The 19637-nt window shown below is 43.0% G+C and overlaps 1 protein-coding gene across 2 annotated transcripts in view; it reads left to right on the top strand.

The window, feature by feature from the left end:
• SIK2 (salt inducible kinase 2) overlaps positions 1-19637 on the top strand; it is a 178722-nt gene that overhangs the window by 137658 nt on the left and 21427 nt on the right. For both annotated transcript variants that reach the window (XM_040426467.1, XM_040426474.1), the window contains 3 exons: positions 987-1110; positions 7734-7954; positions 8366-8518. In XM_040426467.1, coding sequence (XP_040282401.1) covers positions 987-1110; positions 7734-7954; positions 8366-8518 — 498 coding nt within the window. The remainder of the gene's footprint in view (positions 1-986; positions 1111-7733; positions 7955-8365; positions 8519-19637) is intronic.

Genomic DNA, 19637 nt, shown 5'->3' with positions numbered 1-19637 from the left:
CAGTCTAATGGGAGGATTTGTGCCCTTTTCTGTGTCTTGGACCATATGCTGATAAATAATACTGACCGTGTGAAAGAGGCCTTTAATATGGTGCAACTAAATGTATAAAATGGTAGACTAAAGGTGTACATGGCGGAAAGTGAGTTACAATAAAAATGACCAATTTCAATATGTAGGTCTGTTTAAGGCCGACCATATTGATTGGGCTTTGTTCACCTCTCTGGTGAATGTATGCAGCGGGCTCCACACCGCGAGCTATCCTTACCTGCACCCCTCCACTCCTTTCTGGCTCTGTGGGTACTAGGCCATCTTGACTGCATTTCTGGTCTGTGCGTGAAACTTCCTGCATGGACAGGGTCACTTGTGCCGCTGCAGCCAATAACTGACCTCAGCAGTGAGGTGTCCCCTAAGCAGCGCTTGACCCAGCAGTGATGGTGCACTTGGGGACATGTCACTGTTGAGGCCAGTCATTGGCTGCAGCAGTGCATGTGATCACATCGGTGCAGGGACCGAAGGTCTGGAGAGGATAGCCCAGGACCCACAGAGCTGGAACCCAGTGGCAGAGAAGTATAGTTCTCGTCACAGGTCCAGCTGTGTGGTGGATAATTTCGAAAAATTGACTGTCCTCCAAGCAGAACAGTTGAATGCGGCCACCCTTAGCTGAATGCCGTTATCCTTTTCATTGTCTTGCCCACAAACTATGTATTTATCTACATTCATGTAGAAAATGTAGCAAAGCAGAGTTTGTCTTTTGGCCTGGTCGATCATATCCATAGACTGTCCTGTAGGAAAACCTACGGTACTTTATTATCTCAGCTTAGCGTATTATAAAATCCACAGAGGATGCAGCTGAAAGCATCGGATAACAATGGTAGCTCTGCTACATCTGTAAGTGAGTGTTTTTATTTTAATGGCCTCTTCTGAGAATAATTCTACCAGAGGAGCCCTGGAAATATTCATGTCCCCCTGTAACTTTTCTCTCGCAGAGCATGGGGGTTGTACTCTACGTCCTGGTGTGTGGCGCCTTGCCATTCGACGGTCCTACGCTCCCGATCCTCAGACAGCGAGTGCTGGAGGGAAGATTCCGGATTCCATATTTCATGTCTGAAGGTACGATTTGCATTTCATGAATAATGTACGTGTGACTCAGATGATTCATACCGTCAGCGCAGTGCTGGTTGTAATGTAATAGGAATATAAGTACTCTGTTATTCCCATTCCAATATGGCTAATATCCGCCTCTGTACCCTCAGCATATCCGTATGACTCCTACAGCCATTGCCCACACACGTTGAAAGCAGCCGACCTTGCAAGCAGAAGTCACTCACTAGTCCTTTCTCATCACAAAATGGTTGCCTGTGCTTTGCGTGGACAAAAGATGTACAGGCCTCATTTATCAAAACTGGTGTAAAGTAGAACTGGCTTAGTTGTCCATAGCAACCAATCAGATAACTCCTTACATTTTCCAAAGGAGCTCTGAAAAATGAAAGGTGGTGTCTGATTGGTTGCAATGGGCAACTAAGCCAGTTCTACTTTACACCAGTTTTGATAAATCTCCCTGCTGCCATAGACCCTAAAAAGAAGCCTTGTGGGGAGGGGGGGGGGGGGGGGTTAGATATTTTTTTTCTCTGTTCTTTCTTGTTTGTGTAGCATGAGGTCCTTAGAGAGAGGTCTCTCAGAAATCAAACCACACCTTGCTGGGAAGATGCTTTAGAAGAAGCCTCCGCTGCCCTCAGTGACCTGTAATGTGAGGTTGAGAGAACCTGGTGTCTGTCTAAAGCCTGGAATCAGCAATGTTTGTCTAGCCCCAATGTAATTACAAGGCAGACGGATCTTCAGATGCTTCCTAATAAGAATACTGCTGCCAGGAAGACATGGGTGTCAGATTAGGGTTGTCAGGTGACTGTGTTCTTCTTAGCTACTGCAGATTACGATGATCATTTCTCAGGTGTCGTGTCAGGTTGTCAGGACTCGCTCTGCTTTATAGGATTTGCTAGAACTTTTGCCGGGCCCCAGCTACTGTGGAATTGCATCCCCGGGCAGTCGGATTTGTACGTTTTTTCAACCACACTCCAAATATTAGCCCGTTCTGTGAGCTTGAGGCCTCATTCAGACAGGCAGTGGATTTTATGTAGATTTTTTTTTCTGCGTTTCCGCATCAAATCCACAGCAAAATCCTCATGCAGATTTTTTTGCAGATTTTGTGACAGATTTGCCCGCCGAAGTATAAAATCTGCACTGAAAATCCTCACAAACAACACGCTGCGGTTTTCAAAGTCTCCCCCCGCAGCTTGATCCACATGCAGAAATTTGATGAGATTTAGAAAATCCACACTGCAAATCTGGGAGTAATATGCATCGTGTGCCGACACAGCAAAGTTAACCCGCGATTTTTCCGCGCGAGTTCAAAACATTGTAATGCGTTTTGCACTCGCGTGAGAAAAATCGCGCATGTTTGGTACCCAACCTGAACTTCTTCACAGAAGTTCGGGTTTGGGTTAGGTGTTTTGTAGATGTTATTATTTTCCCTTATAACATGGTTATAAGGGAAAATTAATAGCATTCTGAATACAGAATGCTTAGTAGGTGATCAATTGAGGGTTAAAAAAAAAAAAAAAAAAAAAAAAAAAAAAAATTAACTCACCTTCTCCTCTTGTTCGCGTAGTTCCCGGTCTCTTCTTTACTTCTTTAATGATGAGGCTGTGGGCTAAAGGACCTTTGGGTGACGTCAGATCACATGCTCCAATCACATGGTACATCACTGTGGTGATGGACCATGTGATTGGAGCATGTGATCTGACGTCACCACAGGTCCTAGCCGGTTAGGTTCAACTTTTAAGAAGTAAAGAAGAGACCGGGAACTACGCGAACAAGAGGAGAAGGTGAGTTACTCTGCTGGAACAGAGCCGGATAGTGCCGCGTGCCCACTGGACCCCATGGACTATAATGGGAACCGGCAGGGGGGATCCGGCTGCTCCCCGACATGAATCCCGGCATTCGGCCAGACAGTAATCAATGCACGCTATGGCATTTATGCGGGGAGCTGCCATATCCCATTATAGTCACTGGGATCCAGCAGTGCACGGCAATATCTGGCCATGTTGGATCCAGAAAATTCTGGCAGACTGTTGTGTTACGTAACAGTCTGCCGGATTAGGTTTGCCACAAATGTGAGGTTAGCCTTAAGCCTGTATTACACAGGCAGATCTGCAAGCGATTGTAGGGAGGGAACCATTCCCCTTGCAGAAATTGTTTGCTACCTAGCGGAGGAGACAGCTGCTATTAGATCCAGCGATCTCCTCCATAGCATGGAGAGGAGCGATCGCTATACCATCGCTCATCCCCATACTGTGTAGTGGTCTGCTAGCAGATTATCACTTTAAATGCTATGTACACCTTTGGTGGCAATTTTTTTAAATTATTGTATTGTACTCATTTTGAGCTAAAAATCATTTTTTCAATTGGTCTTTATTAAAAATGATGAGCCGTTTTCCCTGCACAGCTTTGAGTTTATCTGCTAGCAGGATCTGTGTTTTCTCTCTGCTCTGTCAGGCAGGGAGCTGAAGGGCTTCTTATCTGTGACCTTATAAACACTTATTAAAGCTCTATTCTTACCTTACTGATAAGAATGTGCGTTAAATAAGTTTTTATGACCTTTTCATAATTTAGAGATAAGGGTTATTAGATGACCGGCACAAAGTGAAAGTGCCATTCACACAGCTAGAAAAACAGTTAACCCTTTGTAACAGAACGGCTCAATATTTTTTTTTAATAAAGACTGATTTAAAAAAGGATTTTTAGCCCTAAATGGTTAAAATGCAATCATAAAAAAATTTGTCCCCGAAGCCTTTGTGTGATATTAAAGCTCAGCCCCATTCACTTCCATGGAGCTGAGCTGCAGTACCAGACACAACCCATGGACAGGCGTGGAGCGTTTTTTGGAATAAAGCAGCAATGTTTTTTTAATCCTGGACAATCCCTTTAACACAAAGGGCCTCCTTTATAAAAAAAAAAAAAAAAGACAATAAATGGCCATGTTGCTCATAGCTGGTAAATGAATGATGTGTTAGAGCCTGTTTTCACAGAGTTTTTTGTAGCTGATTTTGGACCATTTCTGCCTTAAAATCGGCTCCAAAAAAGTCTTCAAACAGCCTCCCATTCATTTCAATGGGAAGCAGCACTTGCTTTTTTTTTTTTTTTACACGTCTTAAACAGAAGCAGCATGTCCTATCTTGGGGCAGAATCAGAGCCGAGTCTCCCATTGAAATGAATCGTAAGCAGAAAAAAACAGCTCCATGATAGTCCATGCGTTGTTTTTTTTTCGTTTTCCGCACGTTCTTTTGGTGCAGATGTTCTTTACATCTGCTTGAAAAACCTCCAGCTGAAAATGCAGCTTTGTATTGAAGTGAACACTTTTTTCACGCTGATTTGAAGTGGACGCTTTTTTTTTTTTTGTGTGCTGAAAAAAGCCGTGTTTTCTGCGCAGATTTCTTAAGCGTGTATTTTTCAAAATCAGTGGTGTGATCTGGCCCTTAGTGTGTCTGTATGGTGAACTTCATTCTGAGCACACGAGCAATCATGAAGTTGACTTTTAAATGACTTTGCCCACAATGCTTTGCTCCGGCGTTCTCCGTAACTAGATGAGCACCAGGGATTTCCCCCCACATCATCCGTCTCTTAAGCAGCGTGTTCCCGAGTGGACAAACCTTTCAGACATCACCGGCTGGGCTCATCTGCTTGACGTTGTTGGAAATGAAATGTATCTTGACAATTAAAACGCTGCAGGATCGATGTGGTTTGCGTGTTCATGTGTTTCTTTCAATTTACAAAGCATCTTTACTTTGGTATTTTGTTTCTGAACGTCATTTAATTAACTTTATGTTTGCAATCAAAATCCATCTCCTGGGATGACGTATGATAATGCCCATGGAATAACAATGATATCCTGATGGCCTAAGAGCCTGGAATCCATGCTTGGATCTAAAGCCCCTGTCTAATAAGCATCAGTCAGATGTAGGCCCACCCATGCATTTCAGATTTATTTCTATATTCTGTTCTAGTATTTATCTTAAAGGGGTTATTCCATCATTAATGCAAAAAATAAATAAATCATGTACTAAATCATCATATAGTACATGACCGTCTCACATGGATCCAGAGATTTCCACATTCATTGCTCTGCCAGATTTATTTCAAACTGGAAGCTCAGAGTGCATGTCCTTCCTGCTGTAGCACTCTCCCTATCGCAGCCCAGGATGTGTGTCCGTTCTGTAGCAGCTGTCACTCTGTGACTAGCTTCTAACAGTTGATATAGCTGGTAGCAGTTGAATGATGGAATTGAGCATGTGCGACCTCCACCAGCAAGGTGGACAGAGAAATGAGAAAAAGAACAAATAGCAGGTGGCGCTATACAGATACATTTTATTGAATAATTAAGTGACTACACTAAACGTCCCTTTACACAGACTGATGTGTAAGGCCTCATGCACACGACCGTTGTTTAGGTCCGCATCCGAGACGCAGTTTTTGCGGCTTGGATGCGGACCCATTCACTTCAATGGGGCCGCAAAAGGGACAGCACTCCGTGTGCTGTCCGCATCCATTGCTCCGTTCCGTGGTCCGCTAAAAAAATATAACCTGTCCTATTCTTGTCCGTTTTGCGGACAAGAATAGGCAGTTATATCAATGGCTGCGGAATGCAATTTGCGGACCGCAAAACACACAACGGTCGTGTGTATGAGGCCTAAGGCAATTATCGGGAATTAACCAGATGTTCCTGATAATTGCCTGGTCTGTGTCGGACAATCACCAGCGCTGTACAGGAGCAAGCGATGGCTAGAGTGATCACTTGTCCCTACAGAGGATCATTGTTCCTCGGACAACCCCTTTTAACAGTCTCTTTGGCCAACTTTCCTTAAATCCTGAGTTTGCATCGTTATACATTTCTGATCAGTGGCACATGTCACTGTTGAAGGCAGTGATAGGTTGCCACAGTCACATGATTCATCATTTCCAGTCTAAAGGGGGGTGGGGCTCTTAGCGCTGGAGCGGTGAGCTTTTCATTTTTTGAACCATTTGAGTGTTAATTGGTCAATTTAAATGAAGTCTGTCAGCAGTTTTAAACATGCAAAACTGCTGACAGTACTATGTAGGGGCCAAGAGAGCAGTGCAGTCATACCTTTTGTGGAGCTTTTGTCATAAGGAGAAATGTGAATATGATGTTTTATTCTGCTAGTTTCTTCTCCTACAACTGCAGAACTTCACTGTGAAGTGATCTCTCATTGAGCTGCTTCCCAGCCCCTCCCCTCTGCTCTGAGTGACAGCTGTAGCATCCAACCAGGAGACCACTGCAGCTGTTACTCAGAGCAAAGGGGAGGGGCTGGGAAGCAACTCAATGAGAGATCACTTCGTTTATCACAGTGGCGCACGCTAGACACTTTTAGCAAACTTTATACTGCTTGATGATTGGCTTACTTTGCAACAGAACTTTGCATTAGGCCATGCCCCTTTCCAGCTGCGCTATGTCTTCTCGATGAGCTAGGTGCACTGGATTTTTCATTTGGTTAACATTTCATCCATAAATGGTCTTAAACTAGAAGTGCCAAATTTTGAGACTTTTTTCCAAAGTCAAGGTTGAGTCACATTTGTAATTATGGAACTGTATGGTCAGTGGTGCCCCTGCAGAGCTGATCGAAAACCTAATCCGTGGATTCAATTTACAGAATTGTCTTGGTTCATGAAAGAAGCGTTAAAGAATAAAGCCTGCTCTGCTACATCTGTACGTCCAACTCTTGTGGCTTGCTGGCTTTCATCATTACCACTATTTGCTTTTGAATATTTTTGCTAGATTTGGAGAATCTTTCAGCCTTCGTTGGGTTTGTGGTCTACGTGACTTTTTTTTTTTTCCGTATGTGTCTTCGATCTGGCTTGCAGTATCGCCCGTCACAGTTTGACAAATACTTCTAGGTCATCCTCATCCCTGTGTCCACTGTCCCTCCTTCCCATCCGAAGGGTTATAAGCAAAGAACGACAGGATTAACAATGGAAACAAAGCCATAATCTTTCTCCAGATTCTTTGTGGTGGAAACACAGACCTCAGGCTATAGCTGTGACGTATGGAACTTCATTAAACCGTGGTCCCCTGAGGCAGACCAGCTTATATTTAACCCCTTTTCGCATGTAGTAACATGTAGCCTGTCTGTCATGCTGTCTGTTATCTACTCCAAGGCTCAGAACTGAATGCAGTTTGTCATTGAGAAGAAAAGAATTGCATAAATATCACAATTTTACAAAATTAAGCCAAAAATATGACGCAGCTATATAGTTTTGTAATATGATAGACATTTCTTCACTTTGGCACTGAAGATGGAGATCACTGCTGTTTCCAGAGAAGCTCTTGGGCTCCAATGTAAAGTCGGGTTCCCCACCTACCTTGTGCTATTTATAATAAAGGGGCCATTGGGCTCAAGGGCAAAATCGGGGCCTCCCACCTACCATGTTCTATTTACAATAAAGGGGCCATTGGGCCATCTCTAATGTGATTATTACCTCACGCCTCCTATAGTTAGATCCCTGGTTGTGTCATAAGAGTCTTCATCTATCCTAGTTGCTGGGTCGGAATACAGGGAAACTTTTCATCCATATTTGAGCACTTCCTTTACATTTTTTGATATGATTAATTATTTGTTTTTGTTTTTCCTTTTTTCCTTTTTTTGTGTTTTTTTTTTTTGTAGAATGTGAGCACTTAATTAGAAGGATGTTGGTGCTAGAACCCTCAAAACGTCTTTCCATTGCTCAAATCAAAGAGCACAAATGGATGATGACGGAGGTTCCAGTGAACCGACCGGTCCTGTATGCACAGAACCAAGAGAAGGAAGCTTCTATTGGGGAACACAATGAACAAGTCCTGAGACTCATGCACAGCTTGGGGATAGACCAGCAGAAGACCATAGAGGTAAGAAACTGCCTTCATCAAAACCCCACAACTGGACTTTATGATTACCTATTTAAAAAAATGAGGATAACCATAGATAACTTATTACTGACACTCAGTTTGACCAAACACATAGATCCAGCCCAGTTCTGTCCATTTGGCGCTCTTGCCCGGTACATTGCATCTGTGAAGGATCACGATGTACTTTACATAGTCCAATAGAGAGTTTAATGAGAGAAGCTCTAGAAAGGTTCTGTGCATGCCGATCTACGTGCTCTGTAGATTTTATTTTTCACCGAGGCACACTTCTTTAATAATCGTCTATCATCCATCTCAAGAGGTCTCTGTCACTAAATGTATACTGATGAGTTCTCGTCTTGACAGGGGCACGTCCACTGCAGGTCGCTGACACTGTTGCGTTTTTACTTGCAGTCTTTACAGGACCGCAGTTACAATCACTTTGCTGCTATATATTACCTCCTGGTGGAGAGACTAAAATCTCACAGAAGTAGCTTCCCCGTGGAGGCTAGGATTGACGCACGACAACGGCGACCAAGTACTGTTGCGGAGCAAACCGTTGCCAAGGTAACAGTGGTTCTTTCTTAAAGGGTTTATTGTAAAAAAAAATGTACCAATTTGAAAGGCAACAGTTGTAAAAAAATAAAATAATCATTATAAATATTGGGGGGGGGGGGGAGAATTTATCAAAACTGATGCAAAAGAAAAGTGGTATAAGTTGTTGCTTGCATTTTGATAAGGGTCTCTAAAATATTATAGCTGTGGTTTTCCCTTGAAGCAATTTTGATAAATCTTCCCATAGGGCTAAACCTGCTGATTCAAAATATACCTTTCTTCCTGTGATACATTACTGCATTTAGGAGACATGTGTCTTTAATGCCTAGTCTGCATTTTTTTTTAAAGGGGTTGTCTCACTTCAGCAAATGGCATTTATCATGTAGAGAAAGGTAACACAAGGCACTTACTAATGTATTGTGATTGTCCATATTGCCTCCTTTTCTGGCTTCATTTTCCATCGCATTATACACTGTTCGTTTCTATGGTTATGACCACCCTGAAATCCAGCAGTGGTGGTCGTGCTTGCTCACTATAGGAATAATTGCCAGTATATGCTCACTCCCGTGGTCCTGGCCACCAGAGAGCCGGAGCTTTTTCCTATAGTGTGCAAGCACGGCCACTGCTGCTGGATTGCAGGGTGGTCGTAACCATGGGAACGAGCAGTGTATAATGTGATGGAAAAATGAATCCAGCCAGCAAAGGAGGCAATATGGACAATCACAACACATTAGTAAGTGGCTTGTATTAACTTTCTCTATATGATACATGCCACTTGCTGAAGTGAGACAACCCCTTTAAATGCACTGAGGGCAGGCCCTAGCCACTGGGTGCACCTTAGCTCCTCTGCTCTGCTTCCTGAAAAAGGCCCCCTCAGCTTGATTGACAGGGGCAGACATCAAGGGGGGGGGGGGTATCCAGGAAAGCAAGCTGAGGAGAGGACCTAAGGTGCACCCAAGGGTTAGTGCCCACCCTTGGTGCATTTAAAGAGGTTATCTCATCTTTACATTGGTGGCATATCTTGGCGATATGCCACTAATGTACAAGTGTAAGTCCTTCCTCTGAAACCCGCACCTACATACAGAACTGGCCCCCCAAAAGTGAAGGAGAGTGCACCGTGCTCTCCTTTCACTTCTATGGGAGTTCTGAAAATAGCTGAGCGAGCACATGCACGGCTGCTCTCCGCTGACTTCGGGGGTCCCGTTCTGTAGATAGGTGCGGGTCCTACCTCTGGGACAACACCTATCTGACATTGGTGACCTATCCTAGCAACATGCCACCAATGTCTAAGATGAACAACCCCTTTAAGTCCTAATTTTGCCTATTTTTAAAAATACGTATTTCCTCTAAACACACAGATGGATCGGGGGAAGAAAGTTATTCTTTAATCAGCAGGGTCAGCCCTACCAGGCATTATAGCTGGTCTGATAGGGTTGATCCTGCTGTCAGGTGACCGTTAATGCAGCCATGCACAAAACACTGAGCACATTGTTAGAAGAGTCTGTACGTTTTAAGTCTGCAAAATGTTTATAACCTGCAATATTACTGTATGTCGTCACTGCGGTCATAAATCAGTAGCAAACAATAGGTGTACCATTACCTCCTGCTGACAGGAGATCTAATAAAGCACATACCTGTATTGGCTATGTAATGTCTTCCTGTTGGGTAATTTTACAGGAACAATCATGTACATTGTTCTTAAGGAGTGGGACGTTATGGAAACTATTATAATTATAACTCAGGGTGACAGATTTATCCTGGTCTTGACCTCACTCCGTAGCGCTGATATGTCACTGTAGTGCCGGACTACCACACCAGTAAGAACAATGCGTGTTTCCTAGGCATTGTTGTGTATGAGTGCAGTGCTTGTGTTGTATTCTTCAGGGATGATGACCTCATGTCTGTGACGTCACCACTAGCTGCACGCTGATCTCTACCATGTGGAGGTATCTATGATACCGTTAGCCATGCCCATCGTTATAGGGTGCATGATCAATGTGGTCTGACATACAATAGAAGAAAGATCCTGTAGCGTAGGTGGAAGCTTTGACAATGCCATGAACACAGTCCACGCTGGCATTCCCTAGAGGCGAAGCGGCTGCAGATTAGCCGTGTAAGACCTTGGATCGTACTCGCAGGGGAACGTCTTGGGACGGCCGGTTGTTATGGTTGGTTTGATTTCCGCACCACAGAAATGTTCTCCTGACATCTAAGTTAGACAGGCTCATGCGGGAATCAGCTTGTGGGTCTTGGAACCGATGATCCAGGTGTGGTCATTGAAAGGTTTCTGGGCTCTGGGCCAGAGTATCACATGTGGTGAATGATGTAAGACCAAGGATGGGTACAACCTCACCTTACCTGCCATGTGAGAAGAAGCCGGGGCAGATAGGGACATGAGATGTAAAGGCATGACGTCCTCCAGTCTCTTATCAGAACCAGATGGCAGGATGTATGTTTAATCGTCCATTGTAGCTAATGTCTGTCTAGCAGGAAAACTGAATGGGGATTTTTGTGCCAAAGTTTCTGTGAGGCCATCTTTCTTTTTAACTCCTAAAATCACCCTTTATTCCATGCATTTGACGTTATTGGGCGGTTAACAAAGGAGAGTTTTCTGAAGTTTCAAGGTGGCTTTTATGCTCACAGTTCCTAAGAAACTTCTCATGGAGCCTGCAAAGTGTAGAAGAGACTTTCTCAAGACTTGGGTCAGAGGAGCTGCTGAAGGGGAGACCAGAGTTTGCTTCACTCACCAAATACTATGTGATAACTCAACATGTGGAAAGTTGAAGAATTACCTAAGCGATAAATAAGGCAACTGGCGAATATTCTGTATAAATGTGGACAGTCGATTTCTTGATCAGCAGAAAGTTTTGAATTTTGCGTACACATGAAGAAAAAATACATTTGGCAGAAATCATTTAAAAATGTAACTTATTTTAAGCAGATCTTATAAGAATTCAAAAGTGCTTCCTAGTTCATACAGAGAAGGCACCCTGACATATCATAGTCTACATGAGGTTAGAATTTAAAAATGTCCCCTCAGGAGTTTGTTTCATACAGGTCATAGTGTGAGAGCTTCCGTCGAATGTCAATGGACCTTGACCACCACTCCATTCACACTCCTCCTCATCACGTTTGTATGAACGGGGGATTCATGACCCTCAATCTAGTGATGACTGATCCAACTGTGATACATTTCTGATAAGTTGGGTCTCTACTGCTGGGACCTCCACCATTCACTAGAACGAGGCCTACAGTTTTTCCTCCCCGTATGACCACAGTTTCCGTCTTTTAGACAATGGAGTGGCAGGGTGCATGCATGACCACCACTCCATTCAGTCTCCTCGTCACTGCCTTCTAGTAATGAGAAGGTATAGAGCTTGAGGACCCCATTCTAGTAATGGGTAGGAGTCCCAGTAATCAGACCCTCACTGATCAGATATTTGTCCCCTGTGTTTGGTCGATGGGTGATTAAATGTACTTTTGTAGGACAGCCCCTTTAAGTACAAATTTTGGTCCAAGAACCATGTGGGTACATCACAGTATACTCTGAGATGCTCTGCCTGCCATCAGACATACTCGTATCCTTTAGATATAGCCCATACATGATGTGAACAGAGCCTTAGCCCGACACCACTACCGTGATTATCCAAGAGCAGGTGATTATGGCAGCCGATCATCCCCTGTATATGCTGCTTATTAGAATTATAAAGGGTTAGCAGAAGGTGTTACCGTACAGCATATAACCGAATTATAGAGAGCGTGTCACCTTGTGACCCCGGCTAGGAAGTGATAAGGTATTGATTTTCACTCTTTAATTAGCAGTGAGAGTTAATGGGTGACATCACGCCGCACACGAGCAAATAAATGACTCCGACAAATAATGTACCCGGCAGTATTAAAGCTTATTAGCAGAAATAACTCCTACACACAGCAAACCTGTAAAAGCCGAGCCGCATCCGCTAACCATTCAACTCTGCTAAAAATAAAAAGATGCTTACATGCCAGCCCTCCTTCAGCAGTAGGGTAATATTTAAAAAAAAGTAAATTACGGTATATTGTTCTTAGGGTCCATTCACACGTCCGCAAAATGGGTCCGCATCCGTTCCGCAATTTAGCGGAACGGGTGCGAACCCATTCATTTACAATGGGGCTGGAATGTGCTGTCCGCATCCGCAATTCCGTTGCGGACAAGAAAAGGCATTTTCTATGAGAGTGCCGGCGATGTGCGGTCCGCAAAATGCAGAACGCACATTGCCGGTGTCCTTGTTTTGCGGATCCGCAAAACACTTACGGACGTGTGAATGGACCCTTATACTGTATGTGTGTCCCTGCAAAGTTTGTCCATGTCCAGTCACAGCTGCCTGTGCCAGATTGTGTAAGGACATACCCCTTTGACAAGGGGGAATGATAACACCCAATTGTCAGTGTAATCATAAATTTCAAGGAGGAATAATAGGAACAACACAATGTAGAGTTACAAGAGAAAATGCTCCAGAATTGTTACCTCACTGGGAATACAAGTATTTTCTGAAACTGACATGTCGGGAGTGATAACAAGTCCTCATAAAGAGTGACTAGAATGGTGCACCGCTGTTGAGACAGCACAAAATAAGTACAATAATTTAAAGCAGGCGATTTACCGGTACTTTGCATATGGTTCCAGAGATGTCCCCATTAATTAATCTGATTTCTCTGCTAGAGTTGGGTCAAGCTGGCAGCTCACACGGCGTGTACTTTCTTGGGGCACGTCCTTTCTTTGGAGGCATGTCCATTCTGCTGCAGCTCTGTCCCTGTAACTGTCACAGCTTCTAACAGTAGATATGGCTGGTGGCAGATAAAGGACAGAACTGAGCACGTGCGACCATCTCCAAGAGGTAGACAGATGAGGAAAAGAACAAACAGCAGGTGGCGCTATACAGATACATTTTATTGAATAACTCAGTGGCTATACTAAATTTGTAATTACATGTAATTACAAAAGTATTCAGATCCAGGTGCTGGTTTAAAAATGTAAAATATTTTTCCTGGGAGAACCTCCTTTTGATATTTCTGAAAAACTGAAAAAAAAACTGCCTGCATGCATACATCGTACCAGTGACGTAGCTAGAAATGGGCCCCACAGCAAATTTTTGAATGGGGCTCCCCTCCCCAAGTAATTTTTTCACAACCCCTTTCTTTCATGCCGCCCCATTCCTGTGGCTAGTAAAGATCGCTCTCTCAGACCAGGGCAGGCAGCTGTTCCATCCGTTTCTTACACTGTCTATACTGTCACTGTAAATAATTTCATTGTGTAATACTGTTGAGTGGGCCCTGACAAAATCTTTTAGTCCTCCTCCTCCTGGATGGGCCCCAAAGCAGCCGCTTCCCCTATAGCTACGCCCCTGATCTGTACGTACTGTACATACTCCACCTATATGTCCCTGTTGGTTAATTAACTATAAGTTTTTCAACACATTTCCCAGAATAAATTTCTTACTCTCGTGGCGTGGTTATTTTTGGGTCTAAATTAGGCGTGACTCGGTAATAAACTTTGCATTCCCAGCTCATACACGAGGCTGCACAGCCTATTAACCATGCCACCAGGAGTTAATGCCCTGTCAATAACCATAATTACTGTGATTTGCGGTGGTTGCGCAGCATCCTGAACAAATCATCGCTGTCAGAGACATAAGTAGGCTAAGAAATGGGACTCACACTGCAGGATGCCATGTGACGCTCTGGCGCCGGGATCAGAGAAGCGCCGATTTGCATAACGAGCTCTTGCTCGTCTTCGAGCTATTGCTGAACGGTTGGGTTGCGCAGGAGCTTCTGGAGCTATTAAGCCATTCATGAAATATTTCCGTCTTATCAGTGTTTTGGTGTAAGGAGGTGAAATGACCTTGTGAAGGTCACTGACAGATATCACTGTCTCTTCAATGAGGAATGATTGCTATTTAACAATATTTTCACTGTTTGGCATTTTTTCCTTTTTTTCGCCAGTGAATCTTTTGCCGTAATATGTGTGTTTATGTAGTATACAGCGACACAATATCTTACGTAATGGCAGAGCATGGATCCGCGTGTTACACTACATAACATTAAGTAAATGCGTGGTAGTAATTTTGGCTAATAATTGCACCACATTAATGAAGGGACAACTGCTGAGCACTTCATCTTTACAAAGGATTTTGATTTGATAGTCACCTTTTAAATACATAAGTTTGTCATAATGATATCTTGAGGAGCTGGTACATAGTAACATACTTACCAACATAAATTAGGATCTTGTAAGCCTCAGCACCCAGGAACAACCTCAAACCCACCCATGACTGCCCACCTATAGGTTGGGCTTGCCATGGTTGTGGAGTTGAAGATAGTTTTGGGTATTTGGAATCGGTATTTGTTAGTAATATTGAGTAATGAATTTATTAACTTTCATATAATTTAGAAAAGTTTAGAAATGTCAATGTTAATAAAAATATTTTATGTTCTATCAATCTAAGGCCCCTATTTATCAAAAACAGTGATACGCATTGTGCCCTAGTGGTGATAGAGAATCAGTTCTCATCTTTCCTGTGTTCTCCCATGTACCTTATACTATAAAGAGTGATGAGCAGTGTTCTTGTGGTGATAATCGGTCCTCGCATCTCCTGTCTTCACTCCTGTCCTTTTATATTCGGTATATTCTCCCGTCTCCTGTGTTTCCCCTGTCCTTATACTATAATCAGTGATGAGCAGGGTGTTCTAGTGGTGATAGATAATCAGTTATCATCCTCTCCTCTCCTTATACTATATACAGTGATAAGAAGGGTGTTCTAGTGGTGATAGATCATCAGTTCTTATCTCTTCTGTGTTCTCTCCTGTCCTTATACTATAAACAGTGATAAGCAGTGTTCTTGTGGTGATAATCAGTCCTCGCATCTCCTGTCTTCACTCCTGTCCTTTATATTCACTATATTCTCCCTTCTCCTGTGCTCATCCCTGTCCTTATACTGTAATCAGTGATAAGCACGATGCTCTAGTGGTGATCCTCTCCTTATAATATATACAGTGCTAAGAAGGGTGTTCTAGTGGTGATAGATCATCAGTTCTTATCTCTCCTGTCCCTTATACTATATACAGTGATAGGCAGGGTGTTCTAGTGGGGATAGATAACCAGTTCTCACCTCTCCTGTGTTCCCTCCTGTCCTTATATTAAGTATCTTCATTCTGCTCCAAGGCCCTTAGTTAAAATGCCTGACACTGTGCTGCACATGCTCAGTAGTGACAACCAGAGGAGGAAGTTCACTAGTGTTCAAGCCTGCAGTCATCTCACAACTGCCAGATAGCATTAAAGGGGTTGTCCGGGAATACGGTAAGAGATTTTTCACAGGTGCCAGCAACCTGCCTCTGCTATGGAAAGAATCATACTTACCTACTCACCGCTGTTGTGGTCCTGCGCGCCGCCTCCCGTGTGTCCATCTTCCGGTCCACGGCTTGTTTAATTCCCCTCCAGCTTGAGCACCAATGTCTCTGATGGACACGTCACCACTGAATCCAGTCATTGGCTGCAGAATAGCACATTATCATCTCATCCCAGAGAGGAAGCAAACAAACTGCGGACCGGAAGATGGGCACATGGGAAACAGTGTGCAGGACCGGAGCTGTAGATAGCAGGTAAGTTTGAATCTTTCCACAGCAGAGGCAGGCAGCGGCTCCTGTGAAAAGTTACTTATTCCCAGACAATGCTTTCATGGCAGCACTGAATATAGAATATACAGTAGCAGCACCAATGTCTACATGTTTCTCTTATTCCCATTTGCACATGATTCTCTGCATTTCAAGGAGATACATATAGAGCTTCTTTTCTAACGTTATGGGGAAAATTCATAATTTCTTACAATTCTAAGTGTTTTCCCGTTATTAAATGCACAGTGTATTGCATATTTACTTACAGGAATTTGGAAAATTTCAGAAATTGTATTCCAATAAGTATGGATTACATGCTATCTAATTAGTCTGATTACTTACATGACAGTAAGAAAAATCCTGATGTTACCATTTTATTACAGTACATTTATTACTATATTATTGGCCATTTATCAAGAAGTCGGAGTTAGAGCTAAAGCCAAAGTGTGATAAAATGTAGGAGTCAGAGTCAGAACTGACTTACTGACCTTACAGCCCTGGGGCTTAGGCTAGTTTCACACTAGCACTGGACATCTCCAGCTGGGAGCTGCACTGCCAGATGCTACCTGACACCCACCGGCCTCATTGACTATAGTAGGGACCGCCGGAGATCCAGACGCAATTCAGCAAACGTGCCGACAATCGGCCAGCCAATTCTCAACATATTTGCCAGGTTGCGGCCGTATATCCACTGGTCCCCATTTTAGTGAATTGGGCTGGACTGCAATCCGGTAGGTTCCGGCAAATGCAGAGAGATCTGGCCTGAACAGTCTGCCAGAAACCTGAAGTCTGATTGGTTTCCAAGTGTAAAAAAGCCAGTCCAATTCCTTTGGCCATTGGCTGCCATGGGTGAGAGTAGCTTGGCCCCATGTGGCCGTACTCTAAATCTCCTAGTTTATAAATTGGTGTTATCTCATGATTAATGTGAAAAAATAAAAATCATGTACTAAATCATCATATAGTACATGACAGTCTCTTTCTAACACAGCTAGACCCAGCCCTGTACCTCACATGGATCCAGAGATCTCCCCATTCATTGCTCTGCTAGATTTATATCAACCTGACAGCTCAAGGGGCGTGTCTTATCTGCTGCAGCTCAGGGGGCGTGTCTGTGCTCTACCTATCACAGCTCAGGAGACAGTGGAAGGATGAAACTGAGCATGTGCGGCCATCTCAGTGAGTCTGACAAAGAAATAAGAAAAAGAACAAACAGGTGGCGCTATACAGATACATTTTATTAAATAACTCAGTGGCTAAGCCATATTTTCAATTACATGCAATTACAAAAGCATTCAGATCTAGTTTGAAAACAAAAAAAAGAATATTATTTGTGGGACAACCCCTTTTAATTATCACACCGTCCACAAATTAATGGTTATCTACAATTATACCGCTATGAAGCTGGTGATACTTGTCTGTAGTTCTGTAATCAGTCTATAGCCTGCAATTATTTAACCCTTCCCTTTTCTTACAGTACCTCCATTGCACTCATAGACACCAACACAAGAGGGACCCGAGAACTTATCAGGCTTGGGCTACTTTCACACTAGCATTTTCCGGTATTGAGATCTGTCATAGGGTCTCAATACTGGAAAAAAAAACGCTTCAGTTTTGTCCCCATTCATTGTCAATGTGGACAAAACGTAACGTAACTGAACAGAACGGAATGCTCCAAAATGCATTCTGTTCCATTCTCGTACTGGAGAGCAAACCGCAAATGCTGCGGTTTGCTTTCCATCCTGGGATGCGGAGCAAGACTGATCCACTTTCTCTGACACAATAGAAAACTGATCCGTCCTCCATTGACTTTCAATGGAGTTCATGATGGATCTGTTTTGGCTATGTTAAAGATAATACAACCGGATCCTACTGTAATGACCCTGTGACTTTCACCATGTCCTTGTTGGATACCTTGGGTGTTGCAAATCAATTTGAATTCCTGAAGGTCTTGCTACATGAATGTTTATAGACTGTATTAAATTAACTGGTAAATTTTGGGGAAAAAATGCATAAAGAAAGATCTGGCCACGTTAGATCAGGAATATAAACGGACTTCTAGTTAATTTAACACGGCAGATGCAAAATTTCACACATTTATCGGATTATAGCATGGCACGGCTGGCTTCATATAAATGTAAATGCTTGACCTTTAGTTACAGGAGTCAAAGCTGCTCCTGTTTACCAGCAAATGTTCCATGTAACCAGTATGCTGCACAGCAGATTCAGTAACATACGGAATGTGCTCGGTGTCATACGTTACAGCTGGTTACTATATATCCATGTATACGTTCACATTATTAACTGTTATTGAATCAGACGTGTGGATGGAAAATGTATTCCAGACAAAAATTGGTATGGAACGGTATTAGCCTGTGCGCGTAGAGAAAGTATTCGGGCGGTGATTAAGTGGACGTGCCACGTTACATTATATATGTGAGCGAAACATAGTGCGCTATTACACCTTTTATCATGTTGTTTCCAAGTCTAAAGTGTTTGTGCTAATTAAAGGGACACTACCATCAATTTTTTTTATCCCGTATTAACAGACTGTTTAGAAATGTTATATATAAGTATGTAATTTTTATTATTTATTTTTATACAAGAACATGTGGATGGGTTTCTGGATATAATTTTTTTTTTTATTCTATTACATGTACTCTACTTCCTGTCTTGGCGCTTTAACTTCCTCCTTTGTTTGGCCATGACTTTCTCAGTCAGACCATTCACTCTGACCAGAGTGTGAATGGGGACAAGTGGCTCAGAGCATCACACATTACACTAATAAGTGCTCTGCTGTGGGCATATCTTTATCTAGCCCCATCAAGGGAACAATAGAGCTGTCATAGTGTTATCCAAATTCTACTGATCAATTATTATACTAATAGATACATTTCCCCATCTGTATAGGAGTTTAATCTCTCTGACTGCCAAAGAAGGACAGTACTTTGTATTTAAAGGGAATCTGTCACCTGGTTTGACCATATTAAGGTGTTACTACCAGGGCTGTGGAGTCGGAGTCGAGGAGTCGGAGTCGGGGGAAATTTTGGGTACCTGGAGTCGGAGTCGGCAAACAATGCACCGACTCCTACTAAATTTAGATTGGAATAAAAAAAAAAAAGCAAGTTTAAATGTCCCAATTCACAAAAAGTTATAATTGTGCAGTGCCTCACGTAACCGCAAAACGAACACGTTAAGTGACCGTGAAGAAGCATGCTTTTCATGTGCTTCACTATATGGCACGCAACGCGCAATTAGGAGCTGCAATACTTATACTTTCCATAGTGTTGTGTTCTGCTTCTACAGGGAACGCAGCGTCCATGTGTAACCTAGCCTCTCACTGATAAGGGATTAAATAAATATGTTTTTTGCAGGACTAGAGAGTGAGACACTTGTATAAGTGAAGGGAATGGAAGACTGAAGCTGTAAACCATTGGAAAAACTGCTGTCATTTAGCTAAGGCTATAAAAACTTGTAAACTCCGATT

This window comes from Bufo bufo, chromosome 1, assembly GCF_905171765.1.
Source record: "Bufo bufo chromosome 1, aBufBuf1.1, whole genome shotgun sequence".
NCBI lineage: Eukaryota > Metazoa > Chordata > Amphibia > Anura > Bufonidae > Bufo > Bufo bufo.
Note: the sequence above shows the minus strand (reverse complement) of the source record. Positions and strands in the feature narration are given on the sequence as shown.